Source organism: Chlamydotis macqueenii, chromosome 1, assembly GCF_036417535.1.
Source record: "Chlamydotis macqueenii isolate bChlMac1 chromosome 1, bChlMac1.mat, whole genome shotgun sequence".
Lineage (NCBI taxonomy): Eukaryota > Metazoa > Chordata > Aves > Otidiformes > Otididae > Chlamydotis > Chlamydotis macqueenii.
Genome location: NC_141556.1, coordinates 201927153 through 201949649, shown reverse-complemented (window position 1 = coordinate 201949649; position 22497 = coordinate 201927153). Strand labels below are relative to the sequence as shown.

Sequence of the window (22497 nt, the reverse complement as noted above, 5' to 3'; positions counted from 1 at the left end):
ATTTTTAAGTGTCCAGTCACATCTCGTATTTGAATTGTGCAAGTCCATAAAAACTATGCAAGACTGTCTGAAAACTGTGGAAACTCCTCCCAGTGCGCCAGGACAGAAATAAAATCTGAAATAACCCTAGTTTTATTTTTTCAAGCAGAGCCAAACTCTCTAGGCAAAATCAAGTTTGACCTCTAGCAGTATACAAAGATTGATTTCACTAACAGATACATGAAAGTATGCAAGCTCTGCTTCAGGGAAAGTCTGATAAAATGGCAGTGTCCCTGGACTGCTGTTACATCTGTAGAAAACCTGTTGTTTCTCCCCTAAAACTGTAGTGGCATATTTCAATGATGGATCATTATGAAACTGAAAATAAAAGACTTCCCACAGTCTCTGCTTTTCTCTAATAAAAATACATCCTTCATGGGTTACAGGTATTTTGAAGAAACGCTTTTTGTCTATGTCATTCTGTCTCTTGTGCCTAGATCCCACTGTGAAGTTGTCAAAAATAATAGGATGAAAGTCAGGATTAAAAAACCCCAGTATAATCTTGTTTTAATTCAGAAAGAAACAAGGACCTATTGCAAAAGGACAAGGGATAATGGTTTTAAATTAAAAGAGGGTAGATTTAGACTAGATATAAGGAAGACTTTTTACAGTAAGAGTGATGAAACACTGGAATAGGTTGCCCAGAGAGGTGGTAGATGCCTCAGCCCAGGAAACGTCTAGTTGACCCTTGCAGGGGGCGGTTGGGTTAGATGACCTTTAAAAGTTGCTTCCAACTCAAACTATTCTATGATTCTGATGTTATAGGACAGAGGGGGTTTGTTGGTTTTGCCTTTTTTTTTTTAAAAAAAAAAAAAAACGGTAATGTTTCTTTCCATTTAAAAAATCTGTTACAGTAAGCACTAGTGGTCCTCCTACCTAAAATTCTCAGTGAAAATCTATAGATAGGAAAATTTATGGAGGGTTCCTATGCAATAACCCTTTACAGAATGTTTTATAGGGGTTGATACATGACTGATATAAGTGCATTATCAAACAGGACACAAAAGTTCAAAGACACTATTTGTAAGAAATTTAGCCTAAAAATATATTGATAAAAAATCCTGGGATGGTCTTTTGACAATACAAAAGGGCTGAACCCAGGGGAGTATTTCAAGAGGAAAGTTGTGAAAGATTTGGAAAGGATTATGTTCTAGAGTTCAATGTAGAACAGGAACTCTTACACTGTGAAACAGTTTGCTTTGACTTTAGTGTGTTCTGAGCTCTGTTAAGATAATGTTATTCAAGGAGTCTTAATTGCTAAGTTTTCTCACTAGTTTATAGAAATGCTATCTGCTGGAAATGAAGTTGTTGCTTTTTTAATTAGCTAAAGTAATTTAAGATTCTAGACATGTATCATCTTGCGCATCTTCTGCACTCATGTTTTCTTATTTTGCTTCTCCTCCTGATGATTTATGAAACTATTACACAAAGGAAAGAGTTAAGTGATCCACATACAGAGTATACAAAGCATAAAATAAATGAACTGGAGAAAAAATGTTCCTCCAAATTCAACTCAGGATTAGGAATGATGTTGCATCAAACTGTAGCTATTAATATTTCATGCAGAAGTGTGTAGGTAATATTTTAATTAATGGTGAAAAAAAATAAAATTTGTGTAAATTAATAATGAAAATAACCTTTATAGTTGGAAATGGTTTCAGATTATTAAGAACAGTCATACCTAATGTTATATATCTTTACTGTCTCAGGATCTTAGATACAAATTCACAAATGACCGCTTGCTTGGCATCGTGGGGTATGGCATAACATTCAAATAAGAATAAGGTGACAGTTTGATGTTCTTGTCAACACAGTGAAATAATTTTATTGTGAACAGCAGGAATTTTGCTTGAGGTTAGGACTGCAGTAAGTTTATAACAAGGGTGATTTGTTGCTATTGGATCTAAAACAATGGGTATTCAATAGCTGTTGCTAATGGAGGAGAAATGTTAGTGTTAGTTTGATCTTTCTTATGGAGGAAATAATAGATACTTGTATTTGAATGCTTATATGAGAACTCTCAGTTAAAAAACTTTTCCCATTTAGGAAGCTCTTTCCAGTTAATTACATAGCAATGAATATTAAAGTAACAGTACTTTGTATCCTAATTGATCAGAATCAAGTGAAAAATTCCTCTCTGGATACTGCAATGATTTTGACACTTTTGGCACCTAACTGGAAAGGGGACTTTTTTTTTTTCTCGTCCTGTAAAAGAACAGTGCAGGTTGCAAGAAAAATGGAGCTTAAGATCATTTTGGATGTATAAACAATTATGTCATTTACTACAGGAGAAATAAGGCTCTTCAAGAACTGTTAACATGCCATCAGAAAGACAATTAGAAATCCTTTGAAAATTAGATTCTCCTTCTAATCATTTAGATTAAAGAATATTTTCCAGGTTTCTGAATATGTTTTGTGAGCCTGACCTGGATGAACAGTTGGCAATTGGAAAGGAGGAACAATAAGCATTGGCCGGCAAAATCTACCACAGATTACTTGTGCCAAGTTCAGCACAAGCTCCTCCTCTGTAAAAACAAAATGGAACAAAAAAGGCAATGGTAGTTCTTTTGACTTTTTTTGGTTCATATTCTTAAGCCTATCTAGCAAGACAGCATGTTGTCTAATGTAGCGAGGTCCTGATTTTTCTTGTCATGTATACTTGCTTAGAAAAATTATCAACATATATAGTTAGTGAAAATGTTTATGTTATCATGTTTCCTTTAAAGGTAATCTAGTCCAACCTCCCTGGAAGGAGCAGGGACATCTCCAGCTAGACCAGGTTGCTCAGACCCTCATCCAACCTGGCCTTGAATGTTTACGGGGTGGGGCATCCACCACCTCTCTCGGCAATCTGTGCCAGTGTTCTACCACCCTCATTATAAAAAAATTCTTCTTAGTATCTAATCTAAATCTACCTCCCTCTATTTTGAAACCATTATCCCTCATCCTATTGCAACAGGCCCTACTGAAGAGTTTTTCCCTGTCTTTCTTGTAGGCCCCCTTTAGGTATTGGAAGACCGCTATAAGGTCTCCCTGGAGCCTCCTCTTCTCCACAGTGAACAGCCCCAACTCTCTCAGACTGTCCTCATAGGAAAGGTGCTTCAGCCCTCTTATCATCTTCATGGCCCTCCTCTGGACCGTCTCCAACTGGTCCATGTCCTTCTTGTGTTGGGGGCTCCAGAGCTGGACACAGTACTGCACGTGGGGTCTCACCAGGGCAGAGTAGAGGGGGAGAATCACCTCCCTCAACCTGTTGGCCACGCTCCTCTTGATGCAGCCCAGGATGTGGTTGGCCTCCTGGGATGCAAGCATACATTGCCAGCTCATGTTGAGCTTCTCATCCACTAGCACTCCCAAGTCCTTCTTCTCAGGGCTGGTCTTGATCTATTCACTGCCCCGCCTATATTTGTGCTTGAGATTGCCCCAACCCATGTGCAGGACCTTGCACTTGGCCTTGTTGAACTTCATGAGGTTTGCACAGGCCCACCTCTCCAGCCTGTCAAGGTCCCTTTAGATGGCATCCCTCCCCTCCAGCGTGTCAATGCTTAGATGTTCCTGAACCTGCTCTTCTGCTAAAGTGGGCAGTTGACTATGTCCTGTCTTTAGTTTTTTCAGTTGTACCTAGCTGAAAGGACTGAAAATTAGAAAAGTATCTTGCTACTTTATGCCTTTCTCCATCTCCATTAAATGGCTCACAGGGGATGATGTGAACAGTTTTAGCTGTAGTAATATCTGTAAATGTTTCAAACTCTATTCATTCTATTCCTGTGGTATGTGAACACCTCACCATAAGTGTTTATTACTTTACTGCAATTTAGTCAATGGTGTAATATCTTTTTTTTTTTTTTTCATAGAAAGTTAAAATGCAGACAACTATGTAGTCAAGGTTTCATAGGACACTTCGGGTAGCAGAGATTTTAACTCATCGCAGATTTGCAACCAAGTCAGAGGAACAACTAGCTAAATGAAACCTCTTACTAAAATTAAACCTGATTTTAGGAAGATTATTCCTTACCTGAATTAGAGAATGTGTAATAATTGTTCTGTGATAATTGCATTGTTGTAAAAGAATATCTGAAGAAGGGAATAGGGAAATTATCTCTTCTATAAATATTGAGCTCTGTTTCTGCAAGTGACTAAGCCATCAATTCTAAAAAGATCAAGCTGTGCTTAGTCCTGGAATATGTTCAGTCATTTGAATCAGTGCCTCTTTGAGTAATCAGAGATATAACAGAAGAGTTATCAGTATTTCATCTCAGCTCAGTTCATCAGGCCAGGGAAGACCCTGACTAGACAGAAATGTGGTGAGTTCTCCTCCTACACAATGAAAGCGCAGAAACACAGAGACTGGGAAGTGTAAAGTGGGATGACTTGTTTCAAAATAAAGCCCAGGCGTAAGACTTACTTACTTAAACAAAGAAGAAAGTTTGGCTTTTAAACCCTTTTTTAATCACTGAAAAAATTTCAAGATCAGGGAAGTTAGATTTATTTTGAAGCAGTGTGTTTCATACTAATCACAAATTCAGCACTTACCCAGACCTGAACTCCGCTGAAAGGCGCAGCTTGTAAAGTAGGGTGTGTAGTAAACTAACCAATTAGCTCGAGGAAGACTGAATCATGGGGGTCATCTGTGGGAAGGTAAATTCTTGTCCAAAAGAAGGTAATTTCATGGGAAAGCAGAGCATGGGAGCTCTCAGAATGGCTCCCTGATTCTCTGTAGTGCTTAGACCACATGAGCTCTGTGATTTGTGAGCCACTTGAAAATCGTATATTATGTTTTTATTCTGTGCTGATCAATTTTATTTATTATTATATTTCATGTTTGATAACTGGAAATAAAAAATGGCTAAGAGAATTTTTTATGGCCTTAACCAAACCTCTGAAAGAGAGTAATGTATATAAGTCTGAGAGAGATTGATTCTAATGCACGTAACTCAAGGTCTTGATATTTCTTAAAAGTTCAGGTTCATTTTAGCATCTAATACAAATGAACAAATATTTTGATGAAAATGCAGATGGTGGCATTTTGCCATTAGTGACTGACAGCAACTAAAACAGAAACTAGGAAAGATAAAGAGCCTGGAAGTACAACAGCCATAGCAAAGCAATTATAGTGTAACGTGGAAAGGTAAGGCCTTGATAATTCGCTTGATATTTGTGCAACTATAATGGCCTCTTTGGTCTTAAAGATCATAAATAACAGTGATGAAAAATACCGCTTTGCAATAATAGGCTTTTGTTTCCTAATTTTCATCGGGATATCAAGCAATTGCTCAGTAATTTTTCTACATTTTCCGGCCAGTTGCTGCAGGCATGTCACATGCTAGTGTAACAATAACCGGGAAGAATAGGATGGTACAAAGCATTAGTAGAGCAGCGTTTCATCAGGAATATGAAATGATGGCTTGATTTGCAAAGAGTATTCAATACTTATAGAGATTGCACCTCCTAAAGGGAGTTAATGCAAATTAAAAAACTAACATCCGAAAGCTAATGTTGTCCCTCAGCTGTGTTCATAACTACCATATCATTTTAAAACCAAGAATAATTTAATCTTATTTTAAGATTATTTAAGAACTTTTAAAGATTATTTAAGACTTTTAAGAACAGGTGGATGAAGTTACCAAGCCACTATCCATCATATTTGAGAAGGCATGGCAGTTCAGTGAGGTTCTCGTTGAATGGAAAACGGATAACATAACCCCATTTTTAAAAAGAGAAACAAGGAAGACCCAGGGAGCTACAGGCCAGTCAGCCTCACCTCTACACCTGGCAAAGTCATGGAACAGATTCTCCTGGAAACCATGCTAAGTGACATGGAAAATAAGGAGGTTATTGGTGAGAGCCAACATGGCTTCACTAAGTGCAAATCATGCCTGGCAAATTTGGCAGCCTTTTATGATGGCATTACAGCATTGGTGGACAAGGGATAAACAAATGACATCAACTACCTGGACTTGTGCAAAGCATTTGACACTGTCCCACACAACATCCTTGGCTTGATGTCCAAGGGGAGACTGGTGATTTGTGGTGTTCCTCCGGGATCGGTATTGGTACCAGTGCTGTTTAACATGTTTATCAGCAATATGGACAGTGGAATTGAGTGGACTTCCAGCAAGTTTGCTGATGACACCAAGCTGTGTGGTGCCGTCAACATGTTGGAGGGGAGGGATGCCATCTAAAGGGACCTTGACAGGCTGGAGAGGTGAGCCTGTGCAACGTCATGAAGTTCAACAAGGCCAAGTGCAAGGTCCTGCACGTCGGTCGGTGCAATCCCAAGTATAAATATAGGCTGGGCAGAGAATGGATCGAGACCAGCCCTGAGGAGAAGAACTTGGGAGTGCTGGTGAATGAGAAGCTCAACATGACCCGACAATGTATGCTTGCATCCCAGAAAACCAACCACATCCTGGGCTGCATCAAAAGGAATGTGGCCAGCAGGTTGAGGGAGGTGATTCTCCCCCTCTACTCTGCTCTGGTGAGACCCCACGTGCAGTACTGCGTCCAGCTCTGGAGCCCCCAAAATAAGAAGGACATGGATCAGTTGGAGACGGTCCAGAGGAGGGCCATGAAGACGATAAGAGGGCTGGAGCACCTTTCCTAGAAAGATAGGCTAAGAGAGTTGCAGTTGTTCAGTAAGGAGAAGAGAAGGTTCTAGGGAGACCTTATTGCAGCCTTTGAATATTTAAAGGAAGCTTATAAGAAAGACAGGGAAAAAGTCTTCAGCAAGATCTGTTGTGACAGGACAAGGAGTAAGGGTTTTGAAACAGAAGGAGGTACATTTAGATCAGGTATAAGGAAGACATTTTTCACAATGAGGGTGGTGGAACACTGGCACAGGTTGCCCAGAGAGGTGGTACATGCCCCATCCCTGCAAACGTTCAAGACCAGGTTGGACAGGGCTCTGAGCAACCTGATCTAGTTGGAGATGTCCCTGCTCCTTGCAGGGGAGTTGGTTTAGATGATCTTTACAGGTCCCTCCCAACCCAAACTATGCTGTGATTCTGTGATTCTAAGTTGCATTTTTTCAGGGCTAAAAAAGGCAAATGTTTAACAGTATATGACAATTAAACACAAAGATCTTCCCAAACAAAATCTTACATAGAAGCAAGAAATCTCCTTTTTTAAAATTCATTGAAACACAAAACGTGTCAGTGAGTATGCGTACTCAAGAGATGCCACAAATTTAAACGGAACACCTCAGGAGTATAAGGCTGCATCACAAAACCTAAGAGAACTATTTTCACTAGTGTTCACTACAAGGGAACTTAGGGAGGTTCCCCTGTCACAATTGAAGTTCTCATAATTGAAGTTTCAATAGAAGAAACTTTAGAAGAAATATTGGCATGGCAAATACTAACAAATACCCAAGGCCAAACTCATATGGTAGTCCTAAAGGATGCAGGATGTACTATTTTCCTTCCTCAGGCCTAGAAGGAGTATAGGTAGAAAATATTTTTTTTTTTTTTTTCAAAAAAGGCACCCCTAAGAACATCTGAGGAGCTACAGACCAGTAAGTCTGACTTCTGTGTCAAGTGTTTCAATAGAAAATACATTTAAAAGTACAATTAGTAGGATTGTCTTTGTCATTACCATACAGTAATCTTACCATACAGTCATATACCATGAACACAGCTTTTAAAGAGTGAAGTCATTATTCAGTCTGTATACAGGTTTCCTGAAGAGTCTGAGTGAATATGAATAGGAATGGTCAAGGTAACACTGTCTACTTTCATTTCACATAGCTCTTGACAGGGTCACTCATCAAAGGCTGTCAAAGAAATGAAAGTCTCAGAGGGCTTGAAGGACAGCCTTGTTTTGAATTAACAACCGTTAAAAATTCCACTGTTGTAGGAGTATCTGATCGGTTTGGAGAACTAGGAGGTTGTCAGTGAAGCCACAGAACACTTTTCTGGGACTTCACCATTAAAAACATAAACGATGTGGAAAGGAAATTAACACGGAGATAGGAAAGCTTGTTGGTTTAAAATTATTAAGGACAGTTAAAACTAACAGTAAAGAGCTGCGAAAGGATATAAGGATAACAGAGTGGATAGGTGATAAATAACATCATCCAGTACAAATTTATATAATACCTAAACCTAAAATTATAATACCTTTATTAGATATCATCAATAGAGTTATTAAGATGCCATTGTGGATGAACATCAGCTCAAGTGCAAAAAAGACAAATAGAACTGAATCATGAGGAAAGCAATAACGAACAAACAAACCAAAAAAAAATACAAGCAAAAACCCCTGTGATATAAAGACCTACAGTTTCAATATTGCTGTGCAGTTCTCATCTTCCCATCTCAAAATGATAGAATGAAATTTGAAATGGTGCAACATGGGCACTAGGAATGATCACAAGTTTATTAAAGATTCGCTGTAAGGAGGAATTAATAGTCTGTGATTTTTCAGTCTGTAAAAGACACAGCTAAAAGGGGATATGACAGATATCTTACAAAATCATGAATAACTCAACTGAAATGAATCAGAAACTGGTATTCAAAATCACAAAAAATCACATCACCACAGGCTGCAGGGGAATTCTGGCCAGGAGCCGCATTACTCTTCCTCCTCCTTCTTCAATGACCTTGATGTCTGCAGCCGTTCCTCTCACAAGAAAAACAGGCTGGCAGATGCCTCTTAGGATCTCTTCACATCTCGTTCACATCTCATCTCCTCTCCAATTCTTACAGCCCTACTGGCCTGAGTTGGGCCCAGTCAGCCGCCCAGTGGGAGGCCAGAGGGTGAGGCCTGCAAGGCCCACAAGGCTTGCGTCTCCCCCTCTCTGCCCCCGCTCAGCGTCTTCACATCTTCTCTCTTTTTTTTTTTTTCTGTTTTCCCCTTCTTAAATGCGTTATCGCAGAGGCGTTATCATGGGACATTCTGCTACCAATTGGCTCAGCCTTGGCCAGCAGTGGGTCCACCCTAGGCCCGGCCGAGTCCACTGAACAAAGGGGAGCAACTTCTAGCAGTTTCCTACAGAAGCTACCACCACAGCCCCCCTTCACTAAACAAAACCAGAACAAATATCAAAACATTGATGTAGTTATGTTTTTGAGGAAAAATTGGTCACTATTGCTAGTACTTGTGATACTTGCATGATTATGTTTTTTAAAAAGAAACCTACTGCCACATTGTTTATGGAATTACATTGTTTGCATTAAAAGCATTTTATGCTTTCTACTTCTGTTATTTGATTCACATATCAGACACATTTAGATTTTATAACTAAACTTAGGCCTCCAAAGACATGTTTAAATTCATATATGTTTAGATGTCTTCCCAGAACCAAGCTGCAGGAGCCTGTGGGACAACAGGAGTAAGAGAGCACAGCCCCACTGGGAACTCCTGAGTCCCATGAGGAACATTTGAAGAGCAAGAAGTATATGTTTTGCCATTTCACTCTTATATATTATTATCTGCTTTAATAGGTTGTGGGTTTTTTTTCTGTCTATGTCTGCCAGCTGGTCTTCTTTCAGCTGTAAATCTCATATTGCCCTGCTTCCATTTTCCTCTTTATGCTCATTTCTTTTCTCTTTCTTGCATAAGATATCTCTTTTATCTCATTTCTTTTCCTCTCTTGTTCCTATTTGTTTGCTCCAGAGTTCTTTGGAGACACTTGACTGATTTTTATGGATTTAGGCTAGATGCCTTGTTGCTACTTGTGGACACCCACAAATCAGATTTTGTTCAGTTTTCCTGATCTAAAAACCTGAACAATTCTTCCTTTGTTTAATATAGCTTTTAGTTCCTGAGTATCACTTACCCTGTAGCCCATCTTCTATCTAACCTAACACAGCTGTTAGTCACATTCTTCTCCTGTCATGCTGATCATGACATTTCCTCTAAGTCGCATCAAACACAAACCTCTCATCTCGTCTTCTGTCTCCTTTTCCTGCTCAATTCTCATTTCCTAAAATCTTGTGGTTCTCCAATCTGTCAGTCACTGACAAAAAGCTGTCAGTCATTCCACAGCAAATTCTAGATAACTGTATTGATTTAAATGTCTATATTTTTCACATTCTTGACTGTTTTTCTAGTTGTATCTTACAGGACTAAGCAGGTTGTCTCGATACAATTAATCCTATCTCAAATTAAGAGTCACTGAAAATGAAATTTCTGAACTTTGTATGTATCTGCATATCTGTGTTTGTATCTGCGTACACAAATGCTCTTACATCATTTGAGTTTTTCTTGCTGAGCTTAGATCCTCAGTCGAATGTAGCATATGTTGATTTATTTGTCATAATTGCCACTGCAGTGGTAAACAAAGCCTTGGTCTCTGAAATTCTCACTCTGTAAAATTGACTGTCTGCTTTAATCTTTCAAAATTTAAATATTAACTTGTATTTGAGAAAATAAATCCTTTTTTCTTAAGCTCACTGTTTTGTTGCTGATAACCCTGAAGACCATTTTAGAATATATACTGGACCTGAGCAGAGCACATCAGATCAAATGAGGCTATCTCCATCAATTACTGGCTTTACTGCTTGGCAGGTTCAAAAAGGAAGCTGCAGGGTTTTTCTATTATAATCTTGACAAATGGAAAACTGATGATATTTCATATTTTAAACATTCCTTATTTTTCAGGTGTGATGGGGGAATATGAACCAAAAATTGAAGTCCATTTTCCTTACACAGTTACAGCTGCAAGGGGAACTACTGTTAAAATGGAGTGTTTTGCACTTGGCAAGTAAGTACAGATTCTTTCATAATTAGACATCATTGTTTATTAAGATGTGACATGCCTAATTTGTTGTTTCATTATTTTTCTGGATTTCATTTTCACAGACAGTCCTTACTGCACACCCAAAATAACCAATTGACTAAGTAGACAATTATTAATTTCCTGCGCAGCCATTTCTGTGGACAGCAATTCATTCAAGTTAAAAGACTTTGTCAAAATGAAAAGTAACATTCTTGTGAACAGAAAGAGAAAAGTTTTCTATTGAAAATTTTACCAGACTCATGCGTTTATTCACTGTGATACTATAAATCAGTAAATTAGATTTTATTCTGCCAAAATAACGTAGTTTGAGAATAAACAAGATTAGTAGCTTTTTTTTTTCCAAAAAAATGCATACTTTATATATGAAGCTTTTTGCATTCATTGCCCACTTAAATGTTAGCAGTAGTTTAGAAGGTAAATATGAGAGGAGAACTTCCGTAGGGTAAAACACAAATCTTATGTTTTATATAGTAAAGATTTAAAAAAAAAAAAAGAGGTACATGGGAGAGGACAGAAAAGCTATATATGGAGAGATTCTACAAAATGCTGAAATACATGAGGAAAGGGGCTGGTGGCTCCAGGGTCTCTTCTGTCAGCAATGCTAACCAATTTTCTGCTAGGTCAGTAGTTGTCAATGAGGCCTTTTTAGACTCTTGGCTATGGCTAAAGCAATAACTGACATGTCAGTTTCCATTTTCCTCATTTTGCTGGAATTAAATTGCAGCTGCTGACAGGTTACAAGTCAACTGTCACTTCCCAGTGACAAGGAGGTGTGCCACATGTTGTCTTTTGCAACCATCACTGACAGGCAAGAAAGGCAGCTACTGATACCTTCCATCATCAGCACCCTGAGATTTAGTAAACTCTCTCAAAAGAGTCAGTCACTATTCAAACAGTCACACAAGGAAGGGGAAGGTTGACAGGAAAGGCCTCAATTAGCTTATTTCCACATTCATATTTGGTGTTAACCTTTAACAAACAAAAAAAATAAAACCACCTGAACGATCAAGGAATTTAAGGTTATCTAATAAGTTGACCCCATTTGCTGCTATTGTAATGGGCAGCTATTTTTACCATGCACATTCCTTATCTTCTTTTTGCAGCCATTAATGCACAATCAAATCAGCTGAGTTGAAATTGCTTTCAACCTGATATGGTAATAATTACATGAATGACATTTCAGGCCTCATTTGAAACTGGAGGCTGAGGTGGGAGGTAGAAATGCATCAGATTTCCTATTCATTTTCATCGTTTTCATTTTTTGTCCCCATTTCTTATTCCTGATAGCTTGTAAGGACCTTTTCCTGTTACACTGCCATGAGTCTGTCTTCATTATCAAACTGAATCAGCAACTAATTTGTTCCTTCTTTATTTAGCATTTTGAGAGTTGGTGTTTTGAATTCTTATTGTAAATAACACCGACGTTATTATAGTTTCAAAACCAAGGTTCTGCTGTTTTGCTCATGCCTTAATTTAGCTGTCTGAAATGCTCACTTTTCTCTCTCTGCTGTAATTGTGAGAATGACAGACATTCCAGTGAGATTTCCTGAAGGATGCATTTGGCAAATATTCCAGAAAGACCCTGGTCTTTAGTTACAGATTAATGATTTATTAATAGTGTTTATTTAGAACTGTCAGTCACTATGGCTGTAGGAATTAAATAAATTTGAGCTGTGTAGCTTTTGTCTCCAAACTAAAATCAAATGTCTTAATTGCTAGACAGAAATTCTCTGAAAAGGATTTTATTCTGACCAAAGCAATATGTAGCTGGTCCAGTTACAAGTGAAAATATTATGTTACTGATGCCAGTTATAAATAGATTTTGTTGTTGCTAAAGAATTTAAAGTAATATAAGACTGAAATACCTACAAATGAAGTTCTTTGTATTAGATATGCTGCTTATAATAAGCATCAGTCATTGGCTAAGAAATCACTGTATATATCCATGATTTACTGCTGAGATGTAACGGAAGACATGACAGACAGAGAAGTCAAATAAAATTTGCTGTATTGTATGTCAGAGTGTGCATTTTGCAATTAGTGATGTATTGTGATTTGTGCTGGACATTTATGCTGGCTCACTTTCATTGAAAAGTTGTTTTTATAGCTATATTAACCATCACATCTGCACAACGTGTTTTGATTACATCTATGTTTCATATATATCTATGTAACATACAGATATGTTTTCTGCCACCCATTTAATTATGTCCTTTTAATTAGGAACATTTGAATTTTTGTTTGTTTCCTAAGAAGACAGAGGATCATATTTTTTTAAAAAAGAAAAACTTCAAAAACCTTACTGAATGGAAGAATTTGAAACATCTACATTAAAAAAAACCAAATCTAACCAACTGTATGCTAATATTTGCTTTTGAGTAGCACAATTTTAACTGCTTGTATCTTCTGTTATTTAAAAAGACAACCTATTTTTTTTTTTTATAAAACAAATAAATGAGTTCATTGGTAATGCGGTGGTTGTTTGTAGTGCAGATAATCCTAGTTTTCTAAAAAGTCTATCACTCCAATGTCAGAACTTAACTTTATTATGTACGTCAGGAAGATAGATCGTGACCTTGTTCTTCGGTTAAGTTCTGATGAACTTAGTTTTCCAAGCTGACATTGTTGCACAGATCACAGTATTCGTGGCTTTTCCTGCTCCAGAAATGCAATTTCTTGGGCACTGCCTTCTGGCAACAGCAAGTTGCCATTTTCGTTTTCTCTAAAATATTACTGACTTTGCTTCCAAGAACATCTGAAGGCAACTGGTTAATTCTTTCATTTCTTTTTTCATGTACTTTTTTAAAAGGAAGAATTCTGATGTCTTCATTTTGCTCCCCATTAAAAAGATATGAAAGTAATGGTGCTGATGAGTAAAAGGACTTTAAGTTCAGTCCCCACCATGTGACATATTCATTAATGAAGCACTTACAGTGACGACCACCTGAGCATTCTTTAACATTTCCTGACTTTGGAATATAGTTATTTCATAAGTTATTTTAATACTATTTTATTAACATGAGACTTAAAAGTAGGCATAGCTGGAAATATATGTGGTTTTTTAAAGCCTCAAAGTGAAAAAGTTTTCATAGTGCAAGCAATGATATAGGACTAGTTTGTCCAAGCTCACATGAAAAGCTGTAAGTTACAATCCTCTGCAGTGAGCACAGACCCTTGCCCTTAGAGAAAAGCAAGAAAAATGAAGTGTAAGAAACTTATTACTCTTTTTTCCTCTTCTTTTTCTTTTTTCTCTTTTTTTTTTTTTTCCCCCTGGCATATAACTCTAAGTTGACTTCTTTTGTCCCTCTCAAATAATTCTTCTACACCCTCTCTTTCACACAGATTTTTTGATGTCAAATTGTGTATAATTCACTCACCCTACCTGATCCTCACACTTCAGGCTTTTCCTCATTGCATTTTTGGTAATGCTTCACACCATACAGCAGCTTCTACTTTATCATCCATTTAAACCTCATACTTCTTTGGTTTTCTGGGTCCAAACAGAAAAAAAAAAAAAAAAAAAAAGTAGTTTTTATTATGACAGTGCCAACATCCAATTTTGAGTGAGTAATCATATTTTATTTCTCATTAGAACAAATTAGATGATGTAGGCTATTGCTGTACTTGTAGGTTACCAAAGTTTTCAATCTTTGCTTTTAAAATAGGATCCTTGAGCCATTTAGACTGCCAAAAGGATTGTTTTTCTAAAAGATTGAGTTTTATGCATCCTTTTTTCACTGTGGTTATTTTTTAACCGCATAGATGAACACATAGAGGTTTTAAACAAAAGAATCAATAGAGAACAGCACTGACAGACATTTTTTCTTACAATCCATATGCTTTTTTTCCTGGATTTTTGTGAGACTGTTTTATGCTTGTGCTATTTATGTATGACAGTAACATCTACACAGTGTATCAATATTCTTTCAAACTGCAAGCTTAGTCCACTTTAGTAATGTCAAGACTAAGTTTTTATTGTGAAATATTCTTAGTTAAATATAAGAATAATGTTGAGATATTGACTTCTTTTTATTACTGAATTATGATGAGGCTGTTATGATAGAAGCATTGTTCATGCTGTTACAGTTAAAGTTGCTTTAATAATTTTATTGGAAACTTTGTTTTGAAGAGATTTATAGCTCAGTCATATAAATTTGTCCCATCTGTAATATGGCTTGCAGGAACTCAGCTGATAGTCCATTTTAAAATCTTCCTTTCTAAATGAAATCAAATAAAAATAAGGTGAAATTGTAATCTAGGAAGTCTTTGAAAATGTTCTCTTAAAACAATGAACTCTGAATCAATTCTGATTAATAATATCTCAAACATTAAATTCATAGAATATAGGATTTTGTTTTACCTCCTTGACCTGATTTTATTTTATCTGATTTTTCTAATTGTTCTTCAAGCTTTTATTAAAAACTTTATTATTTATTTTATGTTACTATCAATATTTTCTTTACAATCTAGGTATATGTAGAAAGGCCTTACTGAAGATTTTTCAATATGCAGAAATAAAAGCAAAAAAATGTTTCAATTTGTGAATGATATCTAAGCAAAGATCAGAGTGGAAATGTAAAAAATCTTTATGATCTGGTGAACGGTGTTTGACAGTAACTGTGGGGAATTGTGTGAGGCATCTGAAGAAGTTATTTTTCTGGTGCTGCTCATTAAGACAATGACATAGGGTATTGGCTGTAAAAAAAAGGCTTCCAGATACTGCAAATCTTTTTGCAGGTGTAATAGAATTTGCAAATCCACATGTTAAAAGGATGTTTCTGTGAAGTCTGGTCAGTGTTTGGCAAACAATGTAGTGAGAATGAGAGTAATTTCAGAAAAGAAGGAAGGATAAAGGCAATCAAGAGGTGCATCTTTGGTCAAAGTTTTTATAATGCTTGTCTTTCTTTTCTTTCTCTGAACTTTAGCTATATGCAATTTTTGCCAAGACCACAAAACTTCCAAATAATCCTATAATGAGTTACAGCTTGCACACTTCTCTGACTAACATATGCAGTTATCCATCTGGTCCTACAACACAGGTGAATAGAAGTTTCCAGTATTGCATCATGTTGTTTCTTAACTGCAAAGGACAACGCTTAACCCTCTCTGCTCTTCACATTTGTAAAACCTGGCTTTTCCTTTCAGTCCACCATTTAAAACTATGCCCCAAGTCTTCCATATCTCTCTCCCTACCTTTTTATCTTTTGTTGGCTGATCTTGACAAATCCAGTATTACCTTATTTATACACATCCAGAATGATTCAGAACAAGTATTCATGTGTGATCTGTTGACAGCAAGATTCTTCTTGGCTTGAAACCTGACAGGAGGCATCTACTGCTATAAATTATCCAGAGAAGCAGACAAGACCTTCCCTTGACCTGACTCCTTCCCACTAATCCAGTATCACAAAAGTTCTCATGAGGATTTATATTCTGCGATCAAATTATTTCCTGAAATAAATTTCCTTAATATAAATCCATTTATCCACCTCTCACTCCAGCCTTGGTATTATTCTAAAGAGTAGCAGACCTAATGCACTGATCACAGTTTAAAACAAACTTACAGTTAACCTCTGTTAACTGTGCTACGCTGCACCCCAGGGGCATTGGCAAGCAGCAGCTGCATATTATTGGATATAAACATGGGAATATAACATGAGTATAAAATGATACTAATATCTGTGATATAAACCAAGCTTCACTATTTTTAGGACCAAATATGGCAGTTTTGTTGGCCATTTCTTTGGGATATGTCGGCAGAACTTTACAGCGTGGTGGCAGCCAAGAGACATAGCTCAGAAATATTGTCTGAAGTGGAACAGCTGCTCCTTTCTAGGTATTGCCTTTTGGAAATGATTAAGTCTCCTTGTACTTTTCCATGAATATAAAACATTTATTGACTCTTCCCACAATAATGGTGGCTTCCAGAAACACCTTTGCTTTTATAGATAACCTGATTCTAAGCTAGGGACATTCAGAGCACATTAACAGCTCTCATTTCAACTAAATTCTGTGATAGTAGGGTGTATGTTGCCATCCCCTACACGGGAACTGCTGGTCAAAACAAAGTATGAAAGTACTTTAATCACTGCATTTATAAATGAAAGTTGGAGGGCTGAGGAATTCTAACCAGATTTAATATGCAATTTGCAGACAAAGAGAAAGTGAATTTTGACTTGTCTTTTAAATGTATTATGGTACTCACAATTACACGACATGACAAAATCTCTGGTTTGCATTAAACAGAGCAAATAATTCTAGATGCTATACATCCAATTCCTTGTTGGAACTAGGGATTCAAATATTCAGCGATTTTGCTACTTATAGGAGAATTACTAGGGGAGCAAGGAGTGCTAGCATCTTACCATTGTCTGGTATTAAGCAAATTCACAGTTTAGGAGTCCACAGGTAGCAATTTGCCTTCACCTTTGAAAATAATTCTTATCGTGATGTTCTATTTTTCATCTACAGGTCACAGAGACATAAAATGGGTATTTTCTCTTTTTAAAACAGGAAAACCGTGGCATGGGGTATTAAGATAGAATGATTTGTCCAAAATCAAACTGCAAGATAGAGACAAGAACTAGTACAGAAATATATGTTTCTAAGTCCCAAAGGACAAAAAATCATGTTCCTCCATGCCTCTTCACACCACTTCTCACTTTAGGAAAAAGATTTTGTTAATTCCATAAGATGCCAAACCTGGAAGGTGTGAAAGCTAGTCTTAAAGTTTGCTAGTAACAAAACAATTCCAAGAGAGAAAGGAATACTCTCAGTATAGGAGCATTTGTCAGTGTTATAAGTAGGGATACCTGTTCCTCTGGAGATAAACTTGTAATGAGAAGAAGGAACCTTTTTAAATGTGAACATGGCATCTGCCAGCTGAGATTCTTTATATAAGATAGGAATAGACGCCGATTTTTTTTTTCCTTTGATAGCACATATTGTTTATGTCAAATAAATCTTTCTAAGACTTTCATCAATCTAAAGTTCATTTTTAGCTCATACTGAATAAGAATTTATGTCATAAGGTGCTAGATCAGGATTGAATTTTGTCCCCGTTTTTCAGGCTGGATTGATTTCTTCCTTCCTTTAAGTGGACTTGTTCTTGCATAGACTTCATAATACTGTTACAAATGTTGTGATCATTCATAGTAATATAACAAATATTCTTTGGTGAATCTCAAGTAGCACTCCCAGGCCTCATTTTGCCTCACTCTGAATAAATGCTTCATACTTTAATCTAAAAATTTAGAGTCAATTGCTTTTGCCATCTTGCTTAGGGAAAGTGGGAAAAAAAAACCCCACCAAACTGCAAGTCCCCATCAGTAGAACATCATTCTTGAAGAAGCAACATTACCAGTCCCTCCCTTCCTTTTCTCTCTCACAACCATTGAAGAAAACTTGTAAATGTTACTAAAAACCTTGTTTAGTAATTTACATACGTTTGCTTTAGGTTTAAAGACAGAGGAGCACTTTTTTTGCATTCCAAACTTACCTTCCAGAAGCACATATGCAGGCTTTGTCTTTGTATCAGAGACTGAGGGTATCAGAAGGAAAAGCATTCTGGCGATTGTCACTAGTAGGTCTCCAGAATTACCACCGTTGTATTTCTCTTGAGAATTTCCCATATCCATGTTATTATATGACACTGATACATGCGTCAGACCTTTTTAGTACCGTCATTGATGTGTGTTGATGTGACTTGCAGACCTAGTCTTGTTCCTGTACACAGGCTTCAAGTCTATTGAATCTTCTATTCTATTTCTATTCTTAAATCACAAGTACTCATAGATGCTATATTTCATAAGTACTATCTATCTTTTTTAAACCAAATGAAAGGAAAAATTATTATCTTGTCTCCTAAATCTCTGTATCTGACCAGAACAGATTTATGTGGGATGTTCTAAAGGTAGAATCATGTGAATGGTTGATGGGTGTTTCTGGAAAGTATCTGGTGGAGAGAATTTCATGATACTTCTCGACATTTTAATCCTACATAATTATCCTGTAATAACTAGAAGATATTTAACACAGTTGCAAGACAGGAGGGCGTAAGGAGAAAGGTTTTTTTTCTAGTCTCAAATGCACATGGATGCAGAGGTTTTCCAAATATATTATGATGCATTCTTATTTAAGATATTGCTGAAAAACGAAGGAGCTCAGATCCATGGAAAAAAATATTTTAAAACTCAGACATTACTCTCATTTCCACCTCATCCCTTTCCTGAAATAAATTTATGCTTTATAGATCTAATTAAATGCTTTTTCAGATGAAATTGTAAAAAGAAGGAGAAAAAGTATAAAACTGCTTCCAGTAGGTTTTTTCAAAACATTTTTTTTTTCCAGTGAAACTTGTGAAGAATTCCCAATAAATGCAATAGTCCTTGTCCCAAATAATATAGTTCTGAAAGCTGAACCTTATAATCTCTTCTAGATGTAACTGTAAAACTATAACTCATATTTTCTTCAAATTCAAATTGAACAAACCCACAGGAATGTTTCTCACAGTCACCAGTTACCTCTTTTATTTCAGATCAGATGAATGAGAAGTTTGATGATGGTATTTCTGAAATAATGAAATTTTTTTTTTCTTGGTAATGTGAAGATTTACCAGTAGTCTTCAACAGATTATCTCCAAAAGTGAAATCTTGTCTTTGAACTCAATAGAAACTTGAATAAAGTTACTCATAGGAGTTGAACGTGAACAGAAATTGTCTGCTGAGACCAGAATAAAAATGGATTATAATGATTAAAAGATTTAACAATTGCATATTACATTAAACTCATATTAATGTTAGACATACTTCTGCTGTTGCTCTATTTTTTAAAAAGCCGTGGATCATTTGAAAAGATGAACAATATGTGCATATGTTAGATAGCTTTTATGGTGGATTTTATGAGTTTTCTACAAGTCACACAATTTTATTCTTTCACATCCTCATGCAGATGTATTTCATTCTTTCATTTCATTATCACACAACTCACAGAGGAGAAACAGGTATAGATATATTTTTATTTCAGGTGTAAAATTCATACCTCACTTGTAAGTTATGCAAGGAAAATAGGAAGCTTCATTAAAGAGAGCTACAAGTTGTATGCAAACAGTGATCTGCAGTTTGGGAGTACTTTTCTTTGAAATAATTAAATCTACACAGCTAAAGTAATTTTATCTTCTTGAAAAACTCCACTTATCACCTCATACTGATGAGGAAAAAAGGGCATTTAAAAAAAAATATGTTTCCTAATGACCTAGAGAACAACAAATTTCCTCTGTATTTGCCATGCTACATACATTTACTTTCTGCATCATAGAGGAAAGCAAATTTCAAAAGACTTAGTTAAATCCAATTTAAAGGAAATTTTCTGAATATGTGAATTTCAGAATGATCTCATAGCAGTTAGATGAGACAACTTTCAGGGTTTATAATGTCTTCATTGTTTCTCAGAAATATACACTATGAAAAAAATTCCTCTATTCAGCAGAACCAATTTTCTTCCATGACAACAGAGCTAAAGCATTTTTGTCACTGATTTTTCTGGAAGTAGGGCTGAAGGGCAAATAAGCAATAATGGGCAACAAGCATGGCACCCTTATGGTGCTAAATAAAGCGTACTTGCACACTTACCTCATTCATAAAACAGCAGTTGCTGAGTAGTATTGCATTGTACCAACATAAAATATTCCTACTGTAGACCTGTGTTGTGATCAGCAATGATTAATTAAACACTTGCCTGACCATAGTGCCTGTTTTGCAGCCACTAATCATGACATAATTATATTCCATATGGAAAGAGGACAAGCATATTAGGAATTTACACTTAAAACTGAACGCAAAACAATAAGAAAGTTACAAAATATCTGGAAAGTCAATCAAGAAAGAGTATAAATTTGAATATCAAAGTGTGCTATTAGAAATACAATATGAGAGCTAATAAATGGGAAAAAATAAACTGATATTGTTATTTATACTACCTCTAATATATACAAATGGCTATCAAAGTATAGCAAATCAAAATATGTAGCTAAGGATGTGAAAGGTATATCATAAGTGGTAGGGCTAAAGACAGAAAGTTTTATTAATGTATGTGTTGGGTTTGTGTAGTGAAAGGAAATACAGCAGCAGCTTCTACAAGAAGCTGCTAGACATTTCCCCTTAGTCTGGTGGCACTGGCTAGCTCCAGGGCGGACCCGCTGCTGGCTGGGGCTGAGACCACTGGCAACAGTGATAACTCTTCTCTGATAAGATATTTAAGAATGGGGAAATAAAACAGAAGCATGGGCAGAGGGAGGGAAGTGTGGGCCTTGTTGGAGGGGTAGGGGAAAGTTCTTCTTAAATCTGGGGTTTTTTTTCTCTGTCATTATCTTACTTCGATCTTATTGATAATAAATGTAATTAGTTTCCCCAAGCCAAGTCTGTTTTGCTTGTAACAGTACCTTGAATGATCTCTCCCTGTCCTTACCTTGAACCTCGAGTCTTTTGTTATGTTATCTCTCCCCTATTCCCTCAGAGGGTGAAGAGGGTGAGTGAGTGACTGCATAGGGCTTAGTCCCAAATGGGGCTAAACTATGACAGTGCATCAAAGTCAGGAATATCCTAATTATTTTTAATATTTATAATTTAACAGTTTGAAGTACTTGTGTCAGATAAGAATAGGAAGTTCTTTTAATCTTCTAATTGAAAAGTAGGGAAAAAAATTCTAATAGGAAGCAAACTTCATAAATTAGACTCATACAAGCTGCATAGAAAAGTCCTCAAACCAAACCTACAGGATACCAAAATTTGAAATCAATCAGCAAGAAAGTAATTTAAGATTAATAATGAGCAAGGCATCAAGCTTCTATGGTGATATAATAAGGGGAAGAAAAACAGCTCATATGATCCACACGCATCATATGATCCCTAGTCATCTAGAGAAAGAAAAATATATACTTGATTGGAGTGCTGAAGATAAAGAGATCAGTCTGGTTTTTTTTACTAAGGAAGAAAAAAAGATTATATGATTTTCATACATGTATTTCTTCCATGGGGGATGGTGATAAAGGACCATTCTGCAAGATTAGAAAGGTATTGTAGGAACTATGCTTCAGAGGTGAATCCACACATGCTCAAAGTATCTTTTGTCAGGTTAAGTAATCAGTGCTGCAAACTGACAAGAGAAACAATGATTGTCTCATTTTGATATATTCAAATTATAGTGTATACCGTTCCATTTGAGATTATATGATGGCCAAGAAACAAACTTTGTGAAGGTAATTATGTTAATAGGCACAATGAAATTCACTGTTTTGTGACATTCAGGTGATAAGATTAGAGAAAACTTCTGACCTGCAACTCCAAGTCCGTTAATCTTCTGAATCCCTATAAAGTACTAGAATTTGGAGCATCTCATCTGGAAGTTTGAATACAACTGCAGTAACTCACAGACTGATTTTAACTGGTTGAAGAATAGCTAGAGCTTCACCCACGGGTGCTTGCCATGTCTGTATTTGTTATGTCTCAAATTGGACACCCTGAAATACTCAGGGAAAGGTGTTTTTTTAATGTAACTTAATACAGTTATAGCAAGTGGAAGTTAGCAAATTATCACAGAAATTAATAGCTTTGAATTTGAACATATACTATGAAGTACTTTTCACCATCTAAACTGCCACAAGATCCAACTGTGTTTCTATCTAAGCTTTGACTTGAAAGCAATTAAAATAAATACAATTT

General features: G+C 36.4%; 1 protein-coding gene across 3 annotated transcripts in view; it reads left to right on the top strand.

Moving 5' to 3' along the window:
- CNTN5 (contactin 5) overlaps positions 1-22497 on the top strand; it is a 674955-nt gene that overhangs the window by 500734 nt on the left and 151724 nt on the right. For all 3 annotated transcript variants that reach the window (XM_086739601.1, XM_086739602.1, XM_086739603.1), the window contains one exon: positions 10642-10744. In XM_086739601.1, the coding sequence (XP_086595727.1) occupies positions 10642-10744 (103 nt within the window). The remainder of the gene's footprint in view (positions 1-10641; positions 10745-22497) is intronic.